The 27355-nt window shown below is 37.7% G+C and overlaps 7 protein-coding genes and 1 long non-coding RNA gene across 8 annotated transcripts; 4 read left to right on the top strand and 4 right to left on the bottom strand.

Moving 5' to 3' along the window:
• The first annotated feature begins 36 nt into the window (after positions 1–36).
• Positions 37–2040, top strand: LOC127357146 (uncharacterized). Its single transcript, XR_007882137.1, has 5 exons — positions 37–123; positions 250–309; positions 581–699; positions 816–1016; positions 1509–2040. It is a non-coding gene; the product is annotated as an uncharacterized LOC127357146 (long non-coding RNA).
• A 1538-nt stretch (positions 2041–3578) lies between these two features.
• LOC127357136 (hemoglobin subunit beta) lies at positions 3579–4386 on the top strand. Its single transcript, XM_051389359.1, has 3 exons — positions 3579–3709; positions 3854–4076; positions 4174–4386. Exons 1-3 carry the CDS (start codon positions 3618–3620, stop codon positions 4300–4302), a joined length of 444 nt encoding a protein of 147 aa, XP_051245319.1. The 5' UTR covers positions 3579–3617; the 3' UTR covers positions 4303–4386.
• Positions 4387–5598: 1212 nt separating this feature from the next.
• Positions 5599–6665, bottom strand: LOC127357142 (hemoglobin embryonic subunit alpha). Its single transcript, XM_051389366.1, has 3 exons — positions 6545–6665; positions 5992–6199; positions 5599–5813 (listed from the first exon to the last, which is right to left on the bottom strand). Exons 1-3 carry the CDS (start codon positions 6640–6642, stop codon positions 5685–5687), a joined length of 435 nt encoding a protein of 144 aa, XP_051245326.1. The 5' UTR covers positions 6643–6665; the 3' UTR covers positions 5599–5684.
• Positions 6666–12886: 6221 nt separating this feature from the next.
• LOC127357140 (hemoglobin embryonic subunit alpha) lies at positions 12887–13730 on the bottom strand. The gene is made up of 3 exons (XM_051389363.1): positions 13601–13730; positions 13284–13491; positions 12887–13101 (listed from the first exon to the last, which is right to left on the bottom strand). The coding sequence occupies exons 1-3, from the start codon at positions 13696–13698 to the stop codon at positions 12973–12975; spliced, it is 435 nt and encodes a 144-aa protein (XP_051245323.1). The 5' UTR covers positions 13699–13730; the 3' UTR covers positions 12887–12972.
• Positions 13731–15946: 2216 nt separating this feature from the next.
• Positions 15947–16761, top strand: LOC127357135 (hemoglobin subunit beta-2). The gene is made up of 3 exons (XM_051389358.1): positions 15947–16089; positions 16233–16455; positions 16553–16761. Exons 1-3 carry the CDS (start codon positions 15998–16000, stop codon positions 16679–16681), a joined length of 444 nt encoding a protein of 147 aa, XP_051245318.1. The 5' UTR covers positions 15947–15997; the 3' UTR covers positions 16682–16761.
• A 1238-nt stretch (positions 16762–17999) lies between these two features.
• LOC127357138 (hemoglobin embryonic subunit alpha-like) lies at positions 18000–19159 on the bottom strand. The gene is made up of 3 exons (XM_051389361.1): positions 19021–19159; positions 18393–18600; positions 18000–18214 (listed from the first exon to the last, which is right to left on the bottom strand). The coding sequence occupies exons 1-3, from the start codon at positions 19116–19118 to the stop codon at positions 18086–18088; spliced, it is 435 nt and encodes a 144-aa protein (XP_051245321.1). The 5' UTR covers positions 19119–19159; the 3' UTR covers positions 18000–18085.
• Positions 19160–23409: 4250 nt separating this feature from the next.
• On the bottom strand, positions 23410–24260 carry LOC127357141 (hemoglobin embryonic subunit alpha-like). The gene is made up of 3 exons (XM_051389365.1): positions 24120–24260; positions 23803–24010; positions 23410–23620 (listed from the first exon to the last, which is right to left on the bottom strand). Exons 1-3 carry the CDS (start codon positions 24215–24217, stop codon positions 23492–23494), a joined length of 435 nt encoding a protein of 144 aa, XP_051245325.1. The 5' UTR covers positions 24218–24260; the 3' UTR covers positions 23410–23491.
• Positions 24261–26446: 2186 nt separating this feature from the next.
• LOC127357133 (hemoglobin subunit beta-2) lies at positions 26447–27268 on the top strand. The gene is made up of 3 exons (XM_051389355.1): positions 26447–26594; positions 26738–26960; positions 27058–27268. The coding sequence occupies exons 1-3, from the start codon at positions 26503–26505 to the stop codon at positions 27184–27186; spliced, it is 444 nt and encodes a 147-aa protein (XP_051245315.1). The 5' UTR covers positions 26447–26502; the 3' UTR covers positions 27187–27268.
• Positions 27269–27355: the final 87 nt, after the last annotated feature.

Below are 27355 nucleotides of genomic sequence, written 5' to 3'. Positions count from 1 at the left end.
ACATGTTGCCGGTTATAGTGACATGAATTTTTTTATTTTTACAGCCTAAGGCCAAGAAGAAATTGTCCCTAAAAGTCCCCAAAGATGACTCGATGGCAGAGGTGACCAAAAATGATCTGGATGGTAAATATTTCTCTTTCAACTTTCAAGGAACTTTAATACTTAAATAATTAGCTTTTCCAAATGTGTTTAAACATTTAAAGTCCTCTATTCATATGTTTTTTTTGTTGTACCTATGCCATTCTGTAGGTCCTGAAGATAAAGGAAGCTCTGCTCCAAGTTGCAGCAGTATAAACAGCATTGGATCAGGTAATGATTTCTCATTTTCTAGCAGTGTATCTTTTTTGTCTAAAATTACAGTTTCATTTCTTGCTAGTGATTTTTCTGCCTGGGATTAAAGTTGTTGGCAGATTTTGTCAGTATACATGTGCTTACAAATCAAGTTAAGGCACACACCATATCTGGTCCACTACCTCTGTTGCACGCATGTCATTCTCTCTCTCTTGCTCTCGCTCTCACTCACTCAATATTGTCAAATCATAATCTTTTTTTGTATCCTGCTCTCATTTTTGTTTTTAAGGATCAATCTCCAAAGTGGAGTTCCTAGAAGCCAGGATCCAATGGCAAGAAAAAATAATAAAGGATCTTGAGCAAGAGCGCAATTTTTGCGTGAGCAAATCATGGGAAAGAAGAAATCATGTCAGTGATTTGGGAGCAACTTGTATCTGCAAAATATAATGTAATTGTAATGAAAGGTGTGATATATCTTCATAACAATCTGATCTTTGTCTCATCTATCCTCTATTTGATCAAAGCTCAGCCAAATGTATTTTCTTTGGAGGACGATGATGAGGATGATGATGGCAATATGGAGGAAGATGACGTCATTCCCCCATCTTCTCCAGACATCAGTGAGTCCTCGGACAGTGTTGTTGTCATCCAAAGACGAAAGACACGTCGGACACAGCCACCTGCATCTGCAACTGCGGCTGTGCCTGGAAAAGCTCATGTGAGAGGTAAGAATGGCATAACTTGAACCACCTGCCCTGTTGGCAACAAGTGGTCATGAAAAGTAATTATTAAGAAAAGCGTTGGAAGAGCTTTTAAAAATATGTTCTGAAGTAATTATGAGGCAAAAATTAAATGTCTAAAGTCAAAAATGTGGCTTTCATCAAGAATAAAGCTCCATTTTATTTTGCAGCATTCACACTAATTATTATTCAACATCAAATGTATTGCTAGAAAGATTTGTCTCTCAGAAGTAAAAATAATTCTGAACCGTAAGACTTACCAACTAAACTTACAGAGTATCATTTTTGTATTGAATTCTGAACCACATATTGTGCATGGAATCATATCAGGAGATGAGCAGATTGTCCCATTCTTAGAATATGCTTCATACTTTTATCAAAAAAGAGGTGACTAGTTTGAGCAATTTCAGCTGACCTTAAGCCGTTGTTTGTGCTCATTTCTCGTGTTCTTTTGTTTTTGTTTTATATATTTTTCAGTGAAAGGGCCAGCTGAGGTTATCAGCAGATATAAAAAAAAGTCTTGAAAAGCTTAAGCAAAGTCCGCACCATGACTGAAGCCTTCAGAATCAATGGCGTGGACCGGGGAACCATCAAGATGACTGCTGCAATTGCAGAGCTCAACATTGTGGATCCTGAAACCTTCGAGACTCTGAAGTATGATCCTGCAACTGAGACCCTGCAGTCATTTGCTAAGAGATGTGCAACCCACATTACCCCTGAGAAGAAGAGCATTATAGAGGACATGAAGGCCAAATGCCAACTCCTGCCCTTGTTGATGAAATATTAAGACCTGATACAGTAATTATAGAGCAAGTTTAGGCTGTGAAAGTGCAATGTTTGTTGAGTTCAGTACATTTGTTCTAAGCGTTGACAAGTGTAGTGTAGCTGATAAAGAGCAAGTTCATGTTGAGCTGTGCAGGTTTTATATTTTTTAGATTGTGCAATATTTTGTATTTTTGTACCTAATATTGTTGTTTTTTGTAAGCAGGCAGATTTTGGTTAAAGGATCATACAGACTTTCAACAATAGAGTACCTGTATTATCATACAGTATGACCTGCTTATACATTTGATACCATATTGTATGACATGTTTATATACACTGATACTTGTCAGTGTTTGAATTTTCAGGCAGACCCCATTACCTGTAAGTTAAACTACACAGCAAGTTCACACAGTATTTGTTGTCAGCCTTGGGAAAACCTGAACCAGCTGAACCAGTGGTCTAATAAATGAGGTATTTGTACTTGTACTGTCTTTGTTATTCTACCACTGAATGAGAGGGAACCTATAGATAGATCCATTTTTTTCAAAGGTGTAACCCATCACTTGTTCATTGCAGTAGTTATGTGCCATAATATATTAACTAAGTGTGAAAAGGAGGCAACTTTAGATTAGGGAACATGTGTTGGTTAATAAGTGTTCAACTATTAGTGAATTAGTAATGATCAAGATGTCACTTTAGTATGGGGAACATATTCTAAGTCACAAAGACTTAATATAGAGTTATTAGGACATATTAGCATATTGAGATGGTAATTCATATACAACAACTTCTTAACTTACTACTAATAAGCAATAATTCTGAGGTTATTGAGGGAAAACTCTTAGTTAATGGCTTACTGGTTGTATAATAAGGCCATGCAGAATAAGGCATTAATAAGTATTAATAATGACTATTTAAGAGCCAATATGTTACTAATTTACATGCTAATAAACAACTAATTAATGGTGAATTGGTGTACCTTAATATAAAGTGTTACCGATTTTTTTTTTTTTAAATCAAATTCATTCACTAACAAGTACAAAATTGCCATGTATTTTGTATTCAGTCAAGGACTACATTACAAAGTAATCTGACCCAACCCAGTCTATATCACAACCACCTGTTGGTGTACTGATAGCTAAGCAGAGCTAGAAAAAAATAGCCTAGGGTGTACATGTTCGGCAGAGATAACATTAACAGACTATAAATAGAACAACTTGGTGTTTGCTCCATCTTGCCTGTGCTCAGGTGGTCATTCAATATGTTTTATCTTTTTTTAATGTGCGATCATTCCGCACTGAACTTTAATGATCGCTGTCCAAGGTGCTGATCCTGGGACCTCCAGGGCGAGGTTCAGGTCCACAGTTGGTTTTTGCTGTGCGGGTAAACCTGTTTTCCCTGCCAACAAATTGTGAACACTTGAATTTGCGCCCATGTGACCAAAAGATACTGACAGAAACGGAAAATAAGACTGTAAAACCCTTTTTACATAATTGCCTTTTAAACACACTTGATATCTGGATCCTGTCATTTTAATATATATTTTTTTTTTACGTGTGAGGCCTTTTCTTTTACTTTGCATCAGACTTTACGGTCAGAAAATAAACATTTCATATGTTTCAGAAAGACAAGTGGTTTCTGTCTCAGAAACAATATGAGAGGCGCAGATAACCATTATCATTGGTGCAAATCCCACATCGTTTTTCCGGCCCACCCAATCGTTTGTTTCTCGAAGGGGTGTAGGGTTTCTTTAAAAGCTGGTTCTGGAGCCGACGAGCACAGGATCTACTGACCTGAACAGGAAAATCTACAGACGGCAAAATGGTTGAATGGTCAGACTTCGAGCGCGCCACCATCCAGGACATCTTCTCTAAGATGGAGTATGAGGTCGTTGGACCTGCAGCTCTTTCCAGGTCAGATGTTTGTTTTGTTTTTTTACATTAATAATCAAGGATTATTATTTGTGCACTGTATGCACGCATGTTCATATTCCTGGAACACCTATTTAATCTCATTATTTTAGCCTGTAACGTTTATCTTTTTGCATGTTCCCTCAGGTGTCTGGTCGTTTACCCCTGGACTCAGAGGTATTTCGGCAACTTTGGAAACCTCTACAACGCCGCTGCTATCATTGCGAATCCGTTGGTCGCAAAACACGGAACAACCATCCTCCACGGTCTGGACCGGGCTGTGAAGAACATGGACGACATCAAGGCCACATATGCAGAACTGAGCGTGCTGCACTCCGAGAAACTGCACGTGGACCCTGACAATTTCAAGGTAAAGTTGTGGAACTGTAACTACTGTTATCCATATTCAACCATTATTCAACAAACGCATTTCATGTTAATGTTTTCTGATGCTTGTTGTCTTGCAGCTGTTGTCTGACTGCCTGACCATTGTGGTTGCTGCAAAGCTGGGTAAAGCCTTCACTGGTGATGTCCAGGCAGCTTTTCAGAAGTTCCTGGCTGTGGTGGTGTCCTCCCTGGGAATGCAGTACCACTAAGAAGACTATCACATGCTGTTTATTTGTTTAAAAGCTCTTTGTTTTTTTTCTCAAAAGCAAATAAAAAATCAGCAAATTCAACAAGTTGTTTTCCTGTAATTATACTTAAATTGCATGTAAACATAAATTAATGTCCATTTGGGATAAAAAATATTATTTTGACTGACCAGACACAGGAAGTATAGACAGAAACACTATAGCACTGATGAAATGTGGCAACAGTGAACATTTCTTTAAAAAAGATACTACCATCATCTCGTAACATAAACAAAGTCTTATTATATTATTGTTATTATCATTATAGAGGAAAATATGTCAGGTTGGTTACATTAATAGTTCCACAAATATATTGTTCATGATGTGGTACTTGGATCACCTTTTTCACTTGGAAAAAAAAAAAAAAGTAGAATTTAAAAGAAAAGGTTCACAATTTATCAGGTTTACCATCCAAAGTGCAGTTTTTCTGTTTCAGGCTAATTCCTTGTGGTCTTCTGCTTTATTATCAATTGAATGCAGAAAGTTTAATATTTTATATTCTTAATTCAACAACAGTATAATAATAACAATATTGATAACACTACTACTAATAATACTGATAATAATGATAATAATAATAATAATAAGAAGAAGAAGAAGAAGAAGAAGAAGAAGAAGAAGCACAAATATGTTTTTTTTTTTTCAAGGCTGACAGTTGTCACATGACACTCATGAGTTGTTACATAGGGCCTATTTCATGTAACAAGGGACTAATGCCACATAGGAAGTTAATTTATCCAAATGTTCTAAGAAAAATGTTGATTTCGCTAAAACATTGTATTTGAAATTTTTAGGATTTGCACAAAGTGATAACGTGTAACTATTTTATATTTTTTGTTTTCTAAAAATTATCACTACAGATGTTACAAATGCAACTAATGGTTATTTTTATTATCGATGACTCGGCAAATTAGTGTGTAAATTACTTGATGAATCACTTATCAAATGTCAGAAAATAGTGAAAAATGCCCATCAAAGTTTCCCAGGGTTCAAATGTCTTTTGTCAGACAAACAGTACTAAGATATTAAATTTATAGTGACATAAAACAGAGAACATTGAAGAAGATGGAATTACAGAATGTTTTTACCTAAAAAGTAACAATAATTCATTATCAAAACTAATCAATTAATCAACTAATTGTTGCAGCTGTAATGTTAAGTGTAAAACTTGACTGGATTTTTTAAAATTCTGTCTTGTAGTTGAGACTTTTGATCTACTCTCAAATGACACAAATCATCACAAACAAACCAGAAAAACAATTGCTTTGCATTTTTGCATTCATGCATTTATTGATCATCATGCAATGTAAGCTCATGCTGCAGTCTCCGTCATCTTCTCCTGCTGTTTATCTGTATTTCTCAGCCAGGGCCAGAGCCAGAGCAGCCAGGAACTTGTCCATAGCCACATGGACCTCAGGAGTGAAGTCAGTGGGGAACATGATAGCCATGACCACAAGGATGTTGTGGGAGAGAATCTGTCAAAAGAAGACAGTCACACAGATGTTACATTTGAGTTTTTAGATGTCCAACACTTAATGATCAGTCCATACTCCAATTTTCATATGTATAGGCCAAAAGAAGAACAGCATTATCTACATTCAGTTAGAGGAACGCTTCATATCATATTATCTTTTAAAAACTTGAGCTCTGCACCTTGAAGTTAGCAGGGTCCACACGCAGAGTGAAGGCATGCAGCTCACTGAGGCTCAGAAGACCTCCTTTCAGGTCGTCGATTTTGGTCACAGCATCTGCAACTCCAGTCATCACAGTTATTCCGTGCTTCCTGGCTGAGGGAGAGGTGGGGCTCTGGTCCTTCCAGTGGGCGAAGTAAGTCTTGGTCTGCGGGTACACAGCCAGCATCCTGGGTAAAAAATAAAATAAAAAACATTTATACATGGGTGAGTAGGTATATAAATGAATCAATTAATGTTGGAGCATTTTATATCAGTCCGAATGTTCTTATCTACACCCCCCCTCGTGGTCCAATTGTTGAAAAACGCGTGCTAAAGTGCCCCCTTGGGAGCCAAAACACGTGTTAAGTGCCCTCTATAGTGGTGAGGACACGGTATATGTGCCCTTTTTTTTCTTTCCACCCCTGCCCTTCAAAAAGTCTGTGCACGCCACTGTATACATGAGTGAGTAGGTATGTAAATGAATCAATTCATGTTGGAGCATTTTATATCAGTCAGTATGTTCTTATCTTTACCTGGCCAGAGCATCGGCGCCAATGTCCTCTGCCTTTCCGGACACTTTAGCCCAGAAGGTTCTGACTGCGTCCTTGTCCTTAGCAGTGAGACTGGTCATCTTGTCTGTTGATTGAGAGTTGCTCAATGCCGTGATGAGACCAAACCATGGGAGGTTTTTATGCTTGAAACAGAGCAAGGCCACACCCGGGACCTCCTCCAAGATAGTGAGACTCAAGAAACAAAAATCTTCTCATCTTCTCATTGCACTTTCTTTGAATTTCATCGCTCAACCTCAATATTTTCAAATTATGTGGATATTTTGGAAAATACAATCCAAAAATTCCACTGACAAACGCTGGCTGCTGAAAGGTTTATGTTCTACATTAATTAGGTCAATGTTGAAATTAATGTTTTAAGCCACTGAAAATAGCATAGACTTATAGCAAGATTTTAAGCTGAGTGAGCTTTAATTTATTCTTTTATTCATTTTCCAGCAGGATCTAGTAAATGCGACTTTATGGGGCTTCTGTAAGTTGGGTAGCTACTGATTAGCCTATAAGAACACCCCAGATTACATTTGAAAAAAAGATGTAAATAGATTATAGTTACATTGTCATACATTGCTTGATTCCATTTTTTTTTTATTATGGCTTTAAAATATAGCAATTTAATTTATTATTTTAATATGACTATATAAATATGACATATTTCATGATAATCAATGCTCTATTAACTTATTTCAATAGAGCAAAATGCATCTGCTCTGACATTTAGTGATGGAAGAAAAAAGAACAGTGTTGAGTCAAGTTGGAAGGTTCAAGTAGCAGCAGTCCCTCAAAAAGTGTCCAAAAATGTCCATTGTTTGATTTTGAAGTAATTCAAATTTTAGGTGGTATTTTTGTGCAATCCAATAGATTACATTAATAATTCTAAAATTGTCATTTGAATTCTGTCACTGATTACATTTCAAAGTACTCTGACCCAACCTTGTCTCCATCTCAACTTGTTGGTGTACTGATAACTAAGCAGAGCTAAAATTAGCCTCGGCGTATACATGCTCTACAGAGATAACATTTGCAGACTATCAATAGAACAACCTGCAGTTTGCACCATCCTGCACCTCAGCTTAGTGTGCAATCATTCATCATTCTGCCCTGAAATACAAACATTGCTGTCCAAGGTTCTGATCCTGGGACCTCCAGTGATGTGGGAGGATATGGGCAGCATTCAGGTTCATGTTTGGTTTTTGCTGTGTGTGTAAACCTGTTATTGTTACGTTTCCTGTCTTTGCATGACAAACTGGCATTTTGCTTTGGTCTTGGATCAATGTGCATATATCAGTCTGTGGCTCTCTGTTCTCTGATACTGACACAAACGGAAAATAAGCCTGAGTAAAGTTTTTAGTCCGTTTTTACAAAAACGTTTCTTAAACACACTTGATGTGATTATTTTAATATGAATTATCATCTAAGACAGACAAGCGTTAAAGATACGCCCTTCTATTATCATTCTTGTGATCATCCATAACACAGAACCGCCCATCCAATCGCTTACTTGTGGGAGGGGAGTAGAGTTTCTTTAAAAGTTGGATCTGGAACCAGTGAGCACAGGATCTACTGACCAGCACAGGAAAACCTACAGCTGGCAAAATGGTTGAATGTACAGACTTTTCCAGGTCAGATGTTTTTTTGCATTAATAATTACCCTTAAAAATATTATACTTTAAATATACTTGTTAAAGAATGTACTAAGTACACTTCTATTATGTGTATACTTTTCTGTCGCCTTGATGTATACTTTAAATGAAAATAGTATGTTAATTGGGACTCAGTACTCATTCAGTGTACTGAAGTACACCAGGGAAAATAATGATTTTTGAGCATGTGAAACACACTTGCAGTACAATTGTATATCACCACTGAGTTGGGAATATACTTAAAATGGCATTACAATTCAATTGTACTGCATTAAGTATAATATAAGTGTGGGAGTATGCAGAAGAATATTTGCAATTAATTAATTGAAATATTATCGGAATCATAATATGAATCATCATAAGTGCTATATCATGGTGATGTGAAACTGTTTGGGGTGTGTAGCAAACGAACATGTTTTCTTAAATCTGAATAACAAGCTTTGTAGGCCAGGGAATCTTTGCTGCACTACAGTACTTCATTATAATGCTATTTTGTCACAAATTTGCGATTTGCACCTAGCCATACTGCCATTTCGATAATATTTGGATTAACTGTGCAGCAAAATAGCTAGTGAAACTAATATCACTGCTACTACTTTTTCCTTTACTTACTCTAGTACCTACTGTAATATGTTGATTCATTTGTAAATATGGATTTGCACTCTTCCTCAAAGCTATTAATTGGACCAAGGCTAGTGTGATATTATAAAGAGAACAAATGGAGTAATGCCTTCAAGAACTCTAAATTGAATGTGACAAGGTTTGGCGGTTTCATGAAGCAGAAACATTAACTCACCCACTACCACATACTACCGCTCATTGAGCTGAGCTTGTCACCAAGCGCTGGTTATGGTAGCAACTTCCAGTTAAAGTATGGTGGCTTACAGTATACAAACTCAAGCACACACATTCTCCCAGTTTAAATTCTCACATTATGCATGCGTGTGTGTTTATGTCTGTATATGTATGCATGCATGTATGTATGCATATGCATGAGAGTATGCATGTATGTGCAAGTGCTTACAACCAGTATATATGTATGTGCCACTGAAGCATTCAGTTTTAGCCTAGGCGGCTTCTCATAGTTTCGGACCATTCTTAACAAGTTAAGATGTGATCAAGGGGACAAACTTTGCATGAGTTATTGAAGCAAGAACTGGGATATGAATTCATCGTGAACACTCCAGCTTCAAGTCATATGGGTGACGTCTGGGAAAGACAAATCTGCACCATCAGTAATGTCTTGACGTCCATTCAACAGCAGTCAGCCAGACTGACTTAAATTAGCACTATAATTATGTGAAACTTGTAAGTGTAAATTGTACACAAGTGTACTTTTGTATAGCCTACATCGATCATTTCTAATACACTAAATAATATTTTCTGACCTGGGTCATTTTGCATACTACTGGACCAATTACTCTTATTACTTTACCAAAATAGCAACATAGTGTGTTTTTTGTGCACATTCATGACTGTATGCTCAATGATCTCTCTGGTTGATGTAAGTCAATTCATAGTTCTTATTTTTTTAAACTTGAAAACCCTATTTTATTGACTGCTCTGTTTTATGCCGACTGCTGACTCCTCACTCCTCTTATCCGGCCAGCAGGGGTCGCTAGTGATCAACAACTGCTATGCTCAAAACAAGGTGTGAAGGCCACATTTTGGCATTTGTCTTGGTTTAAAAACTTACAGCCACAGAAACGTTTCGCCATCTTTAACCGGAGCAAATGCAGATTAATCCCATACCCGATCTGTTATGATTCACTAAAATAGCACATAAAAAAAGAAGAATTAAAGCTGCAAGCAGCGTTGAGCGGGACCTCGCACTCCACGCCACTCGGGGTGTGCTGCGGCCGCGTCGCGTGCCGTCGTTACACGTGCGGACCACGACATGAAAATTCATGTAAATCAGCTCAAAACTGCCACACAGTGCTTACTTCCTGTTGCCAGTAGGTGGCGCTATCACTTTGTCTTAATATTGTCATATAGAAAAGTTCAGGGCGGGACTGTTATAACACACGTGAAGTTTCATTGAGATTGAACCACGTACGCTGAAGTTATGAGGACGTGTTCAGGGTGAGACTGTTACAGAATATATGAAGTTTATTGGAGATTGGACATTGCACACTTAAGTTATGAGTGCTGTTTTATGGCGAATCAGCTGAATTCGACAAGTCGTCACTGGCACGGTCATTTCACGTAACTCAGCTCAAAATCGTCATGCAGCGCTTACTTCCTGTTGGCAGTAGGTGGCGCTATCACTATGTCTGAATGTTGTCATGTAGACATGTTCAAGGCGAGTGTGTTATCAAAGACGTGAAGTTTCATTGAGATTGGACCAAGTACGCTGAAGTTATGAGGACGTGTTCAGGGCAAAACTGTTTCAGAATATATGAAGTTTATTGGAGATTGGACATTGCACACTGAAGTTATGAGTACTATTTTATGGTGAATCTGCTGAAATGGACAAGTTGTCACTGGCACGCGGTTTAATGTACAGTCACAGCTCAACTTTTCTATCAGTTTGTATGACGACAGAATTCAAAGTGGCCAACTTTGACCTCACGCCACAGACACCCCATTCAACGTACAGTCTCAAATAGCACAACTTTTAATCAGCACCATTTTATGACTGTACTGACCAATTTTGAAGCAGATCTGATAAATTCCCTAGGAGGAGTTCGTTCAAATACAACGCGAAAAGTTCGCCGAAAGTTAAACTTTAAATCAAAATGGCCGACTTCCTGTGGGGTTTCGGGTATGGGTCCAAGAGGCTTTTTTGTACGTCCCGGCATGTTACACATGCCTACCGAGTTTCGTACATATCGGTGAAACGTGGCGCCGGGGCTGCTGTTTTTTTATCCTGTAGGGGGCGCTACACACACGACAAACACGATTTTTGGTATGTGAGCTTCAGGCCCCTCTCTACACGTGCCCTGTGAATTTAATATTCATAACTATTACGGTCTCCGCACAGTGATTTACCATGCCACCAGAGTGCCACCTAGTGGCGGATTGTTGACACATTTTTTAGCGAGCTTCAGGGAGCCATGGGGAAGCATCGTATTAAGTTTCATCTTAATCACACATACCGTTGTAGAGATATAAACTTCTACATTTTAAAGAGCGCCACCTAGTGGCGATGGCCTGAAATTGTGCATGATGCTTAAGGAAGACATGTGGAACTATGGACCCAAGTTTGGTGTCAATCGGACATAGCAATGTGGAGAAATTGTCCTCTTCCTTTTTTGACGAAAAATCTACAGGAAGTTGGAATTTAATAGCGTTCTTATTTTTTGAAATTTCAAAAATGTTCAAATTACTCTTTTTGCCAGGGTGGTCCCCAGGTGCTAGGTGAAAAATTTCATGCGAATCAGAAAAAGCGTGTAGGAGGACCACGAAAAAGTAGTTTAAGGACATTTCGCGCCCTAACGAATAAAAATTATAGGCGGAAGTGGGCGGGGCCTATATGAGGAGATTCAGCTCCATTCACCGAACGCGTGGATACAAGGTTTATGAATGTGCGACAAACTATGCAGAAGTTATTAGCCTAAACGCACTTTTTATGGTAGAGGCGCCACCTAGTGGCCAACCCGAAAGCGACGCATAGAATTTCCCCATTTTCACCAGGCCTGACAACTTTGCCAAATAAAATTGACTTTTCGTATATGTTCAGGGGGGCAAAAATGCAGTCAATGGGGGCTAAAAATAATAGGTAAGAAGAAGAAATCGAGCAAAAACAATAGGGACCTCCAGCGGTCGCTGGCTCTGTCCCTAAAAATCCCCTGTTTTTGCCGCCATCTTGTCTGCGAGGGACCCTTGTTTTTCTTCTACTGGCGGACTACAAACCAACGGGTGCATGCCGCCACCTTCTGTACCGAAGTATGTAACATCATGACTTTATGAGGAAGTCTTATTCGGGATATTACACCTGTTTCTTTTGCATAGTTAAATACTGCCCTTCTATTTTCTGTGATGTGTGAACAAAATGTTCTAAATAAATAATGTTTAAATGGTGGGGAACGGAGACTACACGATTACTATTACAAAAAGAGTTTGCATAGGCCTACATATTTATAAGAAAACGTATACTACAAAAACAATAGAAACCTTTGCCAATCCCCGATGGTTACATCTGGCAATTGTGGTGACATTTCAGTAGGTGCTTCACCATCTGTTGCTGAGGTTTCTGCACTCTACTGAGTGAAATACTTGTTGCTGTTTTTGTTGTTATCATTACAGAGGAAACACTGGGCTGGTTTCTTATCTGTAGTTCCACGAATATATTGTTGCCTTTAAATGTTCATAATGTAGCTTTTGGTTCAACACTTGAATAGAAGAAAAGAAGAATTTAAAGGAAGCAGTTGATAAAATATCTGGTTTACTAAATCAAATTCAGTTTTTCATGTTGTTAATTCATTGATGTTCTGCTTAATGGCCAAGTGTAAAATTTAATATATATGTTTAATATTTTATAGGCCTATTCTTAACATAATAATGAAACATGTGAAAAATGCCTACACTCCTAGAGTAAAATAAGATAGCTACATCAAATAGTAATAATTCATTATCAAAACTTTGACTGGATTATTTTTTTATTCTGATTCTACTTGATCTACTCTCACGACACAAATCATCACAAACAAACCATGAAAAACAATTGCTTTGCATTTTTGCATTCATGCATTTATTGATCATCATGCAATGTAAGCTCATGCTGCAGTCTTCGTCATCTTCTCCTGCTGTTTATCGGTATTTCTCAGCCAGGGCCAGAGCCAGAGCAGCCAGGAACTTGTCCATAGCCACATGGACCTCAGGAGTGAAGTCAGTGGGGAACATGATGGCCATGACCACAAGGATGTTGTGGGAGAGAATCTGTCAAAAGAAGACAGTCACACAGATGTTACATTTGAGTTTTTAGATGTCCAACACTTAATGATCAGTCCATACTCCAATTTCAACATGTATAGGCCAAAAGAGGAACAGCATTATCTACATTCAGTTAAAGGAAAACTTCATATAAATCCTATAATCTTTTAAAAACCTGAGCTCTGCACCTTGAAGTTAGCAGGGTCCACACGCAGAGTGAAGGCATGCAGCTCACTGAGGCTCAGAAGACCTCCTTTCAGGTCGTCGATTTTGGACACAGCATCTGCAACTCCAGTCATCACAGTTATTCCGTGCTTCCTGGCTGAGGGAGAGGTGGGGCTCTGGTCCTTCCAGTGGGAGAAGTAAGTCTTGGTCTGCGGGTACACAGCCAGCATCCTGGGTAAAAAATAAAATAAAAAAACATTTATACATGGGTGAGTAGGTATATAAATGAATCAATTAATGTTGGAGCATTTTATATCAGTCAGTATGTTCTCATCTTTACCTTGCCAGAGCTTCGGCGCCAATGTCCTCTGCCTTTCCAGACACTTTAGCCCAGAAGGTTCTGACTGCGTCCTTGTCCTTAGCAGTGAGACTGGTCATCTTGTCTGTTTATTGAGAGTTGCTCAATGCAGTGATGAGCCCAAACCGTGGGAGGTTTTTATTCTTGAAACAGAGCAAGGCCACACCCGGGACCTCCTCCAAGATAGTGAGACTCCATTAGATAGAAACAAAAATCTTCTCATTGTGACTTTGGACTTTCTTTGAATTTCATCACTCAACCTAAATATTTTTAAATCGTGGATTTATGTGTGTATATTTTGGAAAACACAATTTAAAAGTTGCACTACAATCCCAATTGCATCTCCCATGTGGTTAAATACATGTTAAAATACAAAAATAAAAAATAAAAATAAAATAAAATAAAGGTGTGTGATAGGCTTCTACTTAATCATTTAAAATATATTTTAGATGGAGACTTATGGCCACTTGAAGTCAGAACTGGCCTGTATGCAGACAAAGGGATTTAAACCACATATAATACAGTTATTATTTAAAAAACCTGACAGCTTTCACATAGGACCCTTATAGGACACTAAAATTAGGCAGGAGGGCTACACTAAAAAGTACAGTCCGTTTTTCGTTTTTAAGTCAACCTATGTATTTTTCATTTTGCTGCCTCAGACTGAGTCACACAGCCATATTTATACTATATTAATACCATAACATTTGTTTTTTTATAAGATTTTAAGCTGTTAGAGAGATGTGTAGCCCACAGTGTTTTCTTTTATTTATTTTCCCGCAGGATCAGGTAAGCTACATGTGACTTTATGGGGTTTCAGTATCCAGAGTTGGGTAGTACCTGATTACATGTCATCAAAATTAAGTAATCAGATAACAAAACATAAGCAGCCTTACTAATGCTACATGTGTAATACGATTAGTTTTACATTGTCAAGGGTTACTTGATTACATATTTTGATTAAGGATTTAAAATATAGCAATTTTGAAATTATAGTACTTTTTCATGATAATCAATGTATTATTATATATACTAATGAAAAGTGCGTCTCCTCTAACATACGGAGTTTCTTAGGCTAGTGCTCCACTTAGTGGCGAACCTTGGAGTAAAAAGAACGGTGTTGACTCAAGTTGGGAGGTTCAAGCAGCAGCAGTTCCTCAAAAACAGCCTCCCATTCCTGGTAATATCACCAAATTAATTCAAAAATGTGTAACATGCATTTCTGAGTCAATTCTTTAGCATATGGTAGGTATAATATTATGTTTTATTTTGAAGTAATCCAAAACTGTTAAGATTAGATTTTTTTTAAATCAAATTATTTTATTATTAATTTATTATTACTTTAATATGTACACTGATACGTTAATTAGGTTAACGTTTACTAATGTTTTAAGTCACGTATGCAACAAAATGCAACAAGCAAATCTTTAGCATACGGTATAATATTATGTTTTATATTATAGTAATCCAAAAGTGTTTTTCTTTAAAAATCAAATTCATTTACTAACAAGTACAAAATTGCCATGTATTTTGTATTCAGTCAAGGACTACATTACAAAGTAATCTGACCCAACCCAGTCTATATCACAACCACCTGTTGGTGTACTGATAGCTAAGCAGAGCTAGAAAAAAATAGCCTAGGGTGTACATGTTCGGCAGAGATAACATTAACAGACTATCAATAGAACAACTTGCTGTTTGCTCCATCTTGCCTGTGCTCAGGTGGTCATTCAACATGTTTTATCTTTTTTTAATGTGCGATCATTCCGCACTGAACTTTAATGATCGCTGTCCAAGGTGCTGATCCTGGGACCTCCAGGGCGAGGTTCAGGTCCACAGTTGTTTTTTGCTGTGCGGGTAAACCTGTTATTGTGCCGTTATCTGTCTCTTGGTAACAAACTGACAGTTCGCTTTGATCTTGGTCATCAATGTGCATATATCCGTCTGTGGCTCCCTGCCAACAAATTGTGGACACTTGAATTTGCGCCCATGTGACCAAAATATACTGACAGAAACGGAAAATAAGTCTCAGTAAAGACTGTAAAACCCTTTTTACATAATTGCCTTTTAAACACACTTGATATCTGGATCCTGTCATTTTAATATATATATATATTTACGTGTGAGGCCTTTTCTTTTACTTTGCATCAGACTTTACGGTCAGAAAATAAACATTTCCTATGTTTCAGAAAGACAAGTGGTGCAGGTACGCCCTTCTATTATCTCTCTTGTGATCATCAATAACACAGAACTCGTCCAGCCCACCGCCCATCGCATCGCTTGTTGCTGGGAGGGGTGTAGGGTTTCTTTAAAAGCTGGTTCTGGAGCCGACGAGCACAGGATCTACCGATCTGCACAGGAAAATCTACAGCCGGCAAAATGGTTGAATGGTCAGACTTCGAGCGCGCCACCATCCAGGACATTTTCTCCAAGATGGAGTATGAGGTCGTGGGACCTGCAGCTCTTTCCAGGTCAGATGTTTGTTTTGTTTTTTACATTAATAATCAAGGATTATTATTTGTGCACTGTATGCACGCATGTTCATATTCCTGGAACACCTATTTAATCTCATTATCTTAGCCTGTAACGTTTATCTCGTTGCATGTTCCCTCAGGTGTCTGGTCGTTTACCCCTGGACTCAGAGGTATTTCGGCAACTTTGGAAACCTCTACAACGCCGCTGCAATCATTGCGAATCCGTTGGTCGCAAAACACGGAACAACCATCCTCCACGGTCTGGACCGGGCTGTGAAGAACATGGACGACATCAAGGCCACATATGCAGAACTGAGCGTGCTGCACTCCGAGAAACTGCACGTGGACCCTGACAATTTCAAGGTAAAGTTGTGGAACTGTAACTACTGTTATCCATATTCAACCATTATTCAACAAACGCATTTCATGTTAATGTTTTCTGATGCTTGTTGTCTTGCAGCTGTTGTCTGACTGCCTGACCATTGTGGTTGCTGCAAAGCTGGGTAAAGACTTCACTGGTGATGTCCAGGCAGCTTTTCAGAAGTTCCTGGCTGTGGTGGTGTCCTCCCTGGGAAGGCAGTACCACTAAGAAGACTATCACATGCTGTATTTGTTTAAAAGCTCTTTGTTTTTTTCTCAAAAGCAAATAAAAATAAGCAAATTCAACAAGTTGTTTTCCTGTAATTATACCTAAATTGCATGTAAACATAAATTAAATGTTCATTTGGGATAAAAAATATTATTCTGACTGACCAGACACAGGAAGTATAGACAGCAACACTATAGCACTGATGAAATGTGGCAACAGTGAACATTTCTTTAAAAAAGATTCTACCATCATCACGTAACATAAACAAAGTTCTTATTATATTATTGTTATTATCATTATAGAGGAAAATATGTCAGGTTGGTTACATTAATAGTTCCACAAATACATTGTTCATGATGTGGTATTTGGATCACCACTTGAACAGGTAAAAAAAAAAAAAAAAAAAAAAAAAGTAGAATTTAAAAGAAAAGGTTCACCATTTATCAGGTTTACCATCCAAAGTCCAGTTTTTCTGTTTCAGGCTAATTCCTTGTGGTCTTCTGCTTTATTATCAATTGAATGCAGAAAGTTCAATATTTTATATTCTTAATTCAACAACAGTATAATAATAACAATATTGATAACACTACTAATAATAATACTGGTAATAATAATAATAATAAGAAGAAGAAGAAGAAGAAGAAGAAGAAGAAGAAGAAGAAGAAGCAGAAGAAGCACAAATACGTTTTTTTTTTCAAGGCTGACAGTTGTCACATGACACTCATGAGTTATTACATAGGGCCTATTTCATGTAACAAGGGACTAATGCCACATAGGAAGTTAATTTATCCAAATGTTCTAAGAAAAATGTTGATTTCACTAAAACATTGTATTTGAAATTTTTAGGATTTGCACAAAGTGACAACGTGTAACTATTTTATATTTTTTGTTTTCTAAGAATTATCACTACAGATGTTACAAATACAACTAATGGTTATTTTTTATTATCGATGACTCGGCAAATTAGTGTGTAAATTACTTGCTGAATCATTTAGACTATCAAATGTCAGAAAATAGTGAAAAATGCCCATCAAAGTTTCCCAGGGTTCAAATGTCTTTTGTCAGACAAACAGTACTAAGATGTTAAATTTACAGTGACATAAAACAGAGAACATTGAAGAAGCTGGAATTACAGAATGTTTTTACCTAAAAAGTAACAATAATTCATTATCAAAACTAATCAATTAATCAACTAATTGTTGCAGCTGTAATGTTAAGTGTAAAACTTGACTGGATTTTTTAAAATTCTGTCTTGTAGTTGAGACTTTTGATCTACTCTCAAATGACACAAATCATCACAAACAAACCAGAAAAACAATTGCTTTGCATTTTTGCATTCATGCATTTATTGATCATCATGCAATGTAAGCTCATGCTGCAGTCTCCGTCATCTTCTCCTGCTGTTTATCGGTATTTCTCAGCCAGGGCCAGAGCCAGAGCAGCCAGGAACTTGTCCATAGCCACATGGACCTCAGGAGTGAAGTCAGTGGGGAACATGATGGCCATGACCACAAGGATGTTGTGGGAGAGAATCTGTCAAAAGAAGACAATCACACAGATGTTACATTTGAGTTTTTAGCTGTCCAACACTTAATGATCAGTCCATACTCCAATTTTCATATGTATAGGCCAAAAGAAGAACAGCATCATCTACATTCAGTTAGAGGAACGCTTCATATCATATTATCTTTTAAAAACTTGAGCTCTGCACCTTGAAGTTAGCAGGGTCCACACGCAGAGTGAAGGCATGCAGCTCACTGAGGCTCAGAAGACCTCCTTTCAGGTCGTCGATTTTGGTCACAGCATCTGCAACTCCAGTCATCACAGTTATTCCGTGCTTCCTGGCTGAGGGAGAGGTGGGGCTCTGGTCCTTCCAGTGGGCGAAGTAAGTCTTGGTCTGCGGGTACACAGCCAGCATCCTGGGTAAAAAATAAAATAAAAAAACATTTATACATGGGTGAGTAGGTATATAAATGAATCAATTTATGTTGGAGCATTTTATATCAGTCCGAATGTTCTTATCTACAACCCCCCTCGTGGCCCAATTGTTGAAAAACGCGTGCTAAAGTGCCCTCTTGGGAGCCAAAACATGTGCTAAACTGCCCTCAAGTGCCCTCTTGAGAGCCAAAACATGCGCTAAAGTGCCCCCTTGGGAGCCAAAACACGTGTTAAGTGCCCTCTATAGTGGTGAGGATTTGGTATATGTGCCCTTTTTTTTCTTTCTGCCCCCGCCCTTCAAAAAGTCTGTGCACGCCACTGTATACATGAGTGAGTAGGTATGTAAATGAATCAATTCATGTTGGAGCATTTTATATCAGTCAGTATGTTCTTATCTTTACCTGGCCAGAGCATCGGCGCCAATGTCCTCTGCCTTCCCGGACACTTTAGCCCAGAAGGTTCTGACTGCGTCCTTGTCCTTAGCAGTGAGACTGGTCATCTTGTCTGTTGATTGAGAGTTGCTCAATGCCGTGATGAGACCAAACCATGGGAGGTTTTTATGCTTGAAACAGAGCAAGGCCACACCCGGGACCTCCTCCAAGATAGTGAGACTCAAGTAACAAAAATCTTCTCATTGTGACTCTGCACTTTCTTTGAGTTTCATCGCTCAACCTCAATATTTTCAAATTATGTGGATATTTTGGAAAATACAATCCAAAAATTCCACTGACAAACGCTGGCTGCTGAAAGGTTTATGTTCTACATTAATTAGGTCAATGTTGAAATTAATGTTTTAAGCCACTGAAAATAGCATAGACTTATAGCAATATTTTAAGCTGAGTGAGCTGTAATTTATTCTTTTATTCATTTTCCAGCAGGATCTAGTAAATGCGACTTTATGGGGCTTCTGTAAGTTGGGTAGCTACTGATTAGCCTATAAGAACACCCCAGATTACATTTGAAAAAAAGATGTAAATAGATTATAGTTACATTGTCATACATTGCTTGATTCCATTTTTTTTATTATGGCTTTAAAATGTAGCAATTTAATTTATTATTTTAATATGACTATATAAATATGACATATTTCATGATAACCAATGCTCTATTAACTTATTTCAATAGAGCAAAATGCATCTGCTCTGACATTTAGTGATGGAAAAAAAAAGAACAGTGTTGAGTCAAGTTGGAAGGTTCAAGTAGCAGCAGTCCCTCAAAAAGTGTCCAAAAATGTCCATTGTTTGATTTTGAAGTAATTCAAATTTTAGGTGGTATTTTTGTGCAATCCAATAGATTACATTAATAATTCTAAAATTGTCATTTGAATTCTGTCACTGATTACATTTCAAAGTACTCTGACCCAACCTTGTCTCCATCACAACTTGTTGGTGTACTGATAACTAAGCAGAGCTAAAATTAGCCTCAGCGTATACATGCTCTACAGAGATAACATTTGCAGACTATCAATAGAACAACCTGCAGTTTGCACCATGCTGCACCTCAGCTTAGTATGCAATCATTCATCATTCTGCCCTGAAATACAAACATTGCTGTCCAAGGTGCTGATCCTGGGACCTCCAGTGATGTGGGAGGATATGGGCAGCAGTCAGGTTCATGTTTGGTTTTTGCTGTGTGTGTAAACCTGTTATTGTTACGTTTTATGTCTTTGCATGACAAACTGGCATTTTGCTTTGGTCTTGGATCAATGTGCATATATCAGTCTGTGGCTCTCTGTTCTCTGATACTGACACAAACGGAAAATAAGCCTGGGTAAAGTTTTTAGTCCGTTTTTACATAATCGTTTCTTAAACACACTTGATGTGATTATTTTAATATGAATTATCATCTAAGACAGACAAGCGTTAAAGATACGCCCTTCTATTATCATTCTTGTGATCATCCATAACACAGAACCGCCCATCCAATCGCTTACTTGTGGGAGGGGAGTAGAGTTTCTTTAAAAGTTGGATCTGGAACCAGTGAGCACAGGATCTACTGACCAGCACAGGAAAACCTACAGCTGGCAAAATGGTTGAATGTACAGACTTTTCCAGGTCAGATGTTTTTTTGCATTAATAATTACCCTTGTAAAAAAATATTATACTTTAAATATACTTGTTAAAGAATGTACTAAGTACACTTCTATTATGTGTATACTTTTCTGTCGCCTTGATGTATACTTTAAATGAAAATAGTATGTTAACTGGGACTCAGTACTCATTAAGTGTACTGAAGTACACCAGTGAAAATAATGATTTTTGAGCACGTGAAACACACTTGCAGTACAATTGTATATCACCACTGAGTTGGGAATATACTTAAAATGGCATTACAATTCAATTGCACTGCATTAAGTATAATATAAGTGTGGGAGTATGCAGAAGAATATTTGCAATTAATTAATTGAAATATTATCGGAATCATAATATGAATCATCATAAGTGCTATATCATTGTGATGTGAAACTGTTTGGGGTGTGTAGCAAACAAACATGTTTTCTTAAATCTGAATAACAAGCTTTGTAGGCCAGGGAATTTTTGCTGCACTACAGTACTTCATTATAATGCTATTTTGTCACAATTTTTACCTTTATCAAAAAATTGCAGCTTCTGCAATTTGCACCTAGCCATACTGCCATTTCGATAATATTTGGATTAACTGTGCAGTAAAATAGCTAGTGAAACTAATGTCATTGCTACTACTTTTTCCTTTACTTACTCTAGTACCTACTGTAATATGTTGATTCATCTGTAAATATGGATTTGCACTCTTCCCCAAAGCTTGTATTAATTGGACCAAGGCTAGTGTGATATTATAAAGAGAACAAATGGAGTAATGCCTTCAAGAACTCTAAATTGAATGTGACAAGGTTTGGCGGTTTCATGAAGCAGAAACATTAACTCACCCACTACCACATACTACCGCTCATTGAGCTGAGCTTGTCACCAAGTGCTGGTTATGGTAGCAACTTCCAGTTAAAGTATGGTGGCTTACAGTATACAAACTCAAACACACACATTCTCACAGTTTACATTCTCACATTATGCATGCGTGTGTGTTTATGTCTGTATATGTATGCATGTATGTATGTATGCATATGCATGAGAGTATGCATGTATGTGCAAGTGCTTACAACCAGTATATATGTATGTGCCACTGAAGCATTAAGTTTTAGCCTAGGCGGCTTCTCATAGTTTCGGACCATTCTTAACCAGTTAAGATGTGATCAGGGGGACAAACTTTGCATGAGTTGTTGAAGCAAGAACTGGGATATGAATTCATCATGAACACTCCAGCTTCAAGTCATATGGGTGACGTCTGGGAAAGACAAATCTGCACCATCAGTAATGTCTTGACGTCCATTCAAGAGCAGTCAGCCAGACTGACTGAAATTAGCACTATAATTATGTGAAACTTGTAAGTGTAAATTGTACACAAGTGTACTTTTGTATAGCCTACATCGATCATTTCTAATACACTAAATAATACTTTCTGACCTGGGTCATTTTGCATACTACTGGACCAATTACTCTTATTACTTTACCAAAATAGTAACATAGTGTGTTTTTTGTGCACATTCATGACTGTATGCTCAATGATCTCTCTGGTTGATGTAAGTCAATTCATAGTTCTTATTTTTTTAAACTTGAAAACCCTATTTTATTGACTGCTCTGTTTTATACCGACTGCTGACTCCTCACTCCTCTTAACCGGCCAGCAGGGGTCGCTAGTGATCAACAACTGCTATGCTCAAAACAAGGTGTGAAGGCCACATTTTGGCATTTGTCTTGGTTTAAAAACTTACATCCACAGAAACGTTTCGCCATCTTTAACCGGAGCAAATGCAAATTAATCCCATACCCGATCTGTTATGATTCACTAAAATAGCACATAAAAAAAAAAGAAAAATCCCCTGTTTTTGCCGCCATCTTGTCTGCGAAGGAGCCTTGTTTTTCTTCTACTGGCGGACTACAAACCAACGGGTGCATGCCGCCACCTTCTGTACCGAGGTATGTAACATCATGACTTTATGAGGAAGTCTTATTCGGGATATTACACCTGTTTCTTTTGCATAGTTAAATACTGCCCTTCTATTTTCTGTGATGTGTGAACAAAATGTTCTAAATAAATAATGTTTAAATGGTGGGGAACGGAGACTACACGATTACTATTACAAAAAGAGTTTGCATAGGCCTACATATTTATAAGAAAACGTATACTACAAAAACAATAGAAACCTTTGCCAATCCCCGATGGTTACATCTGGCAATTGTGGTGACATTTCAGTCGGTGCTTCACCATCTGTTGCTGAGGTTTCTGCACTCTACTGAGTGAAATACTTGTTGCTGTTTTTGTTGTTATCATTACAGAGGAAACACTGGGCTGGTTTCTTATCTGTAGTTCCACGAATATATTGTTGCCTTTAAATGTTCATAATGTAGCTTTTGGTTCAACACTTGAATAGAAGAAAAGAAGAATTTAAAGGAAGCAGTTGATAAAATATCTGGTTTACTAAATAAAATTCAGTTTTTCATGTTGTTAATTCATTGATGTTCTGCTTAATGGCCAAGTGTAAAATTTAATATATATGTTTAATATTTTATAGGCCTATTCTTAACATAATAATGAAACATGTGAAAAATGCCTACACTCCTAGAGTAAAATAAGATAGCTACATCAAATAGTAATAATTCATTATCAAAACTTTGACTGGATTATTTTTTATTCTGATTCTACTTGATCTACTCTCACGACACAAATAATCACAAACAAACCAGAAAAACAATTGCTTTGGATTTTTACATTCATGCATTTATTAATCATCATGCAATGTAAGCTTATGCTGCAGTCTCCGTCATCTTCTCTTGCTGTTTATCGGTATTTCTCAGCCAGGGCCAGAGCCAGAGCAGCCAGGAACTTGTCCATAGCCACATGGACCTCAGGAGTGAAGTCAGTGGGGAACATGATGGCCATGACCACAAGGATGTTGTGGGAGAGAATCTGTCAAAAGAAGTCAATCACACAGATGTTACATTTGAGTTTTTAGATGTCCAACACTTAATGATCAGTCCATACTCCAATTTCAACATCTATAGGCCAAAAGAGGAACAGCATTATCTACATTCAGTTAAAGGAAAACTTCATATAAATCCTATAATCTTTTAAAAACCTGAGCTCTGCACCTTGAAGTTAGCAGGGTCCACACGCAGAGTGAAGGCATGCAGCTCACTGAGGCTCAGAAGACCTCCTTTCAGGTCGTCGATTTTGGACACAGCATCTGAAACTCCAGTCATCACAGTTATTCCGTGCTTCCTGGCTGACGGAGAGGTGGGGCTCTGGTCCTTCCAGTGGGAGAAGTAAGTCTTGGTCTGCGGGTACACAGCCAGCATCCTGGGTAAAAAATAAAATAAAAAAACATTTATACATGGGTGAGTAGGTATAAAAATGAATCAATTAATGTTGGAGCATTTTATATCAGTCAGTATGTTCTCATCTTTACCTGGCCAGAGCTTCGGCGCCAATGTCCTCTGCCTTTCCAGACACTTTAGCCCAGAAGGTTCTGACTGCGTCCTTGTCCTTAGCAGTGAGACTGGTCATCTTGTCTGTTGATTGAGAGTTGCTCAATGCAGTGATGAGCCCAAACCGTGGGAGGTTTTTATTCTTGAAACAGAGCAAGGCCACACCCGGGACCTCCTCCAAGATAGTGAGACTCCATGAGATAGAAACAAAAATCTTCTCATTGTGACTTTGGACTTTCTTTGAATTTCATCACTCAACCTAAATATTTTTAAATCGTGGACTTATGTGTGTATATTTTGTAAAACACAATTTAAAAGTTGCACTATCCCAATTGCATCTCCCATGTGGTTAAATACATGTTAAAATACAAAAATAAAAAATAAAATAAAATAAAGGTGTGTGATAGGCTTCTACTTAATCTTTTAAAATATATTTTAGATGGAGACTTATGGCCACTTGAAGTCGGAACTGGCCTGTATGCAGACAAAGGGATTTAAACCACATATAATACAGTTATTATTTAAAAAACCTGACAGCTTTCACATAGGACCCTTATAGGACACTAAAATTAGGCAGGAGGGCTACACTAAAAAGTACAGTCCGTTTTTCGTTTTTAAGTGAACCTATGTATTTTTCATTTTGCTGCCTCAGACTGAGTCACACAGCCATATTTATACCATATTAATACCATAACATTTGTTTTTTTATAAGATTTTAAGCTGTTAGAGAGATGTGTAGCCCACAGTGTTTTCTTTTATTTATTTTCCCGCAGGATCAGGTAAGCTACATGTGACTTTATGGGGTTTCAGTATCCAGAGTTGGGTAGTACCTGATTACATGTCATCAAAATTAAGTAATCAGATAACAAAACATAAGCAGCCTTACTAATGCTACATGTGTAAAAAGATTAGTTTTACATTGTCAAGGGTTACTTGATTACATATTTTGATTAAGGATTTAAAATATAGCAATTTTGAAATTATAGTACTTTTTCATGATAATCAATGTATTATTATATATACTAATGAAAAGTGCGTCTCCTCTAACATACGGAGTTTCTTAGGCTAGTGCTCCACTTAGTGGCGAACTTTGGAGAAAAAAGAACGGTGTTGAGTCAAGTTGGGAGGTTCAAGCAGCAGCAGTTCCTCAAAAACAGCCTCCCATTCCTGGTAATATCACCAAATTAATTCAAAAATGTGTAACATGCATTTCTGAGTCAATTCTTTAGCATATGGTAGGTATAATATTATGTTTTATTTTGAAGTAATCCAAAACTGTTAAGATTAGATTTTTTTAAAAAATCAAATGAATTTATTATTACTTTCCTTTAATATGTACACTGATACGTTAATTAGGTTAACGTTTACTAATGTTTTAAGTCACGCATGCAACAAAATGCAACAAGCAAATCTTTAGCATACGGTATAATATTATGTTTTATATTATAGTAATCCAAAAGTGTTTTTCTTTAAAAATCAAATTCATTTACTAACAAGTACAAAATTGCCATGTATTTTGTATTCAGTCAAGGACTACATTACAAAGTAATCTGACCCAACCCAGTCTATATCACAACCACCTGTTGGTGTACTGATAGCTAAGCAGAGCTAGAAAAAAATAGCCTAGGGTGTACATGTTCGGCAGAGATAACATTAACAGACTATCAATAGAACAACTTGCTGTTTGCTCCATCTTGCCTCAGCTCAGGTGGTCATTCAACATGTTTTATCTTTTTTTTAATGTGCGATCATTCCGCACTGAACTTTAATGATCGCTGTCCAAGGTGCTGATCCTGGGACCTCCAGGGCGAGGTTCAGGTCCACAGTTGTTTTTTGCTGTGCGGGTAAACCTGTTATTGTGCCGTTATCCCTCTCTTGGTAACACACTGACAGTTCGCTTTGATCTTGGTCATCAATGTGCATATATCCGTCTGTGGCTCCCTGCCAACAAATTGTGGACACTTGAATTTGCTCCCATGTGTCCAAAAGATACTGACAGAAACGGAAAATAAGTCTCAGTAAAGACTGTAAAACCCTTTTTACATAATTGCCTTTTAAACACACTTGATATCTGGATCCTGTCATTTCAATATATATATATTTTTACGTGTGAGGCCTTTTCTTTTACTTTGCATCAGACTTTACGGTCAGAAAATAAACATTTCCTATGTTTCAGAAAGACAAGTGGTGCAGGTACGCCCTTCTATTATCTCTCTTGTGATCATCAATAACAGAACTCGTCCAGCCCACCGCCCATCGCATCGCTTGTTGCTGGGAGGGGTGTAGGGTTTCTTTAAAAGCTGGTTCTGGAGCCGACGAGCACAGGATCTACCGATCTGCACAGGAAAATCTACAGCCGGCAAAATGGTTGAATGGTCAGACTTCGAGCGCGCCACCATCCAGGACATTTTCTCCAAGATGGAGTATGAGGTCGTGGGACCTGCAGCTCTTTCCAGGTCAGATGTTTGTTTTGTTTTTTACATTAATAATCAAGGATTATTATTTGTGCACTGTATGCACGCATGTTCATATTCCTGGAACACCTATTTAATCTCATTATCTTAGCCTGTAACGTTTATCTTGTTGCATGTTCCCTCAGGTGTCTGGTCGTTTACCCCTGGACTCAGAGGTATTTCGGCAACTTTGGAAACCTCTACAACGCCGCTGCTATCATTGCGAATCCGTTGGTCGCAAAACACGGAACAACCATCCTCCACGGTCTGGACCGGGCTGTGAAGAACATGGACGACATCAAGGCCACATATGCAGAACTGAGCGTGCTGCACTCCGAGAAACTGCACGTGGACCCTGACAATTTCAAGGTAAAGTTGTGGAACTGTAACTACTGTTATCCATATTCAACCATTATTCAACAAACGCATTTCATGTTAATGTTTTCTGATGCTTGTTGTCTTGCAGCTGTTGTCTGACTGCCTGACCATTGTGGTTGCTGCAAAGCTGGGTAAAGACTTCACTGGTGATGTCCAGGCAGCTTTTCAGAAGTTCCTGGCTGTGGTGGTGTCATCCCTGGGAAGGCAGTACCACTAAGAAGACTATCACATGCTGTTTATTTGTTTAAAAGCTCTTTGTTTTTTTCTCAAAAGCAAATAAAAATAAGCAAATTCAACAAGTTGTTTTCCTGTAATTATACCTAAATTGCATGTAAACATAAATTAATGTTCATTTGGGATAAAAAATATTATTCTGACTGACCAGA

This window comes from Dicentrarchus labrax, unplaced genomic scaffold (genome assembly GCF_905237075.1).
Source record: "Dicentrarchus labrax unplaced genomic scaffold, dlabrax2021, whole genome shotgun sequence".
Lineage (NCBI taxonomy): Eukaryota > Metazoa > Chordata > Actinopteri > Moronidae > Dicentrarchus > Dicentrarchus labrax.
The sequence above is the reverse complement of the archived record's forward strand: the minus strand, read 5'-3'. Positions and strand labels throughout refer to the sequence as shown.

Coding starts and splice junctions, on each gene's coding strand:
- LOC127357136 (XM_051389359.1), top strand. CDS start 3,618: ATGGTTGAATGGTCAGACTTCGAGCGCGCCACCATCCAGGACATCTTC. Junction 3,710..3,853: donor GGACCTGCAGCTCTTTCCAG/GTCAGATGTTTG, acceptor ATGTTCCCTCAG/GTGTCTGGTCGTTTACCCCT. Junction 4,077..4,173: donor TGGACCCTGACAATTTCAAG/GTAAAGTTGTGG, acceptor GTTGTCTTGCAG/CTGTTGTCTGACTGCCTGAC.
- LOC127357142 (XM_051389366.1), bottom strand. CDS start 6,642: ATGACCAGTCTCACTGCTAAGGACAAGGACGCAGTCAGAACCTTCTGG. Junction 6,200..6,544: donor GGCGCCGATGCTCTGGCCAG/GTAAAGATAAGA, acceptor TTTTTTACCCAG/GATGCTGGCTGTGTACCCGC. Junction 5,814..5,991: donor TGGACCCTGCTAACTTCAAG/GTGCAGAGCTCA, acceptor TTCTTTTGACAG/ATTCTCTCCCACAACATCCT.
- LOC127357140 (XM_051389363.1), bottom strand. CDS start 13,698: ATGACCAGTCTCACTGCTAAGGACAAGGACGCAGTCAGAACCTTCTGG. Junction 13,492..13,600: donor GGCGCCGAAGCTCTGGCAAG/GTAAAGATGAGA, acceptor TTTTTTACCCAG/GATGCTGGCTGTGTACCCGC. Junction 13,102..13,283: donor TGGACCCTGCTAACTTCAAG/GTGCAGAGCTCA, acceptor TTCTTTTGACAG/ATTCTCTCCCACAACATCCT.
- LOC127357135 (XM_051389358.1), top strand. CDS start 15,998: ATGGTTGAATGGTCAGACTTCGAGCGCGCCACCATCCAGGACATTTTC. Junction 16,090..16,232: donor GGACCTGCAGCTCTTTCCAG/GTCAGATGTTTG, acceptor ATGTTCCCTCAG/GTGTCTGGTCGTTTACCCCT. Junction 16,456..16,552: donor TGGACCCTGACAATTTCAAG/GTAAAGTTGTGG, acceptor GTTGTCTTGCAG/CTGTTGTCTGACTGCCTGAC.
- LOC127357138 (XM_051389361.1), bottom strand. CDS start 19,118: ATGACCAGTCTCACTGCTAAGGACAAGGACGCAGTCAGAACCTTCTGG. Junction 18,601..19,020: donor GGCGCCGATGCTCTGGCCAG/GTAAAGATAAGA, acceptor TTTTTTACCCAG/GATGCTGGCTGTGTACCCGC. Junction 18,215..18,392: donor TGGACCCTGCTAACTTCAAG/GTGCAGAGCTCA, acceptor TTCTTTTGACAG/ATTCTCTCCCACAACATCCT.
- LOC127357141 (XM_051389365.1), bottom strand. CDS start 24,217: ATGACCAGTCTCACTGCTAAGGACAAGGACGCAGTCAGAACCTTCTGG. Junction 24,011..24,119: donor GGCGCCGAAGCTCTGGCCAG/GTAAAGATGAGA, acceptor TTTTTTACCCAG/GATGCTGGCTGTGTACCCGC. Junction 23,621..23,802: donor TGGACCCTGCTAACTTCAAG/GTGCAGAGCTCA, acceptor TTCTTTTGACAG/ATTCTCTCCCACAACATCCT.
- LOC127357133 (XM_051389355.1), top strand. CDS start 26,503: ATGGTTGAATGGTCAGACTTCGAGCGCGCCACCATCCAGGACATTTTC. Junction 26,595..26,737: donor GGACCTGCAGCTCTTTCCAG/GTCAGATGTTTG, acceptor ATGTTCCCTCAG/GTGTCTGGTCGTTTACCCCT. Junction 26,961..27,057: donor TGGACCCTGACAATTTCAAG/GTAAAGTTGTGG, acceptor GTTGTCTTGCAG/CTGTTGTCTGACTGCCTGAC.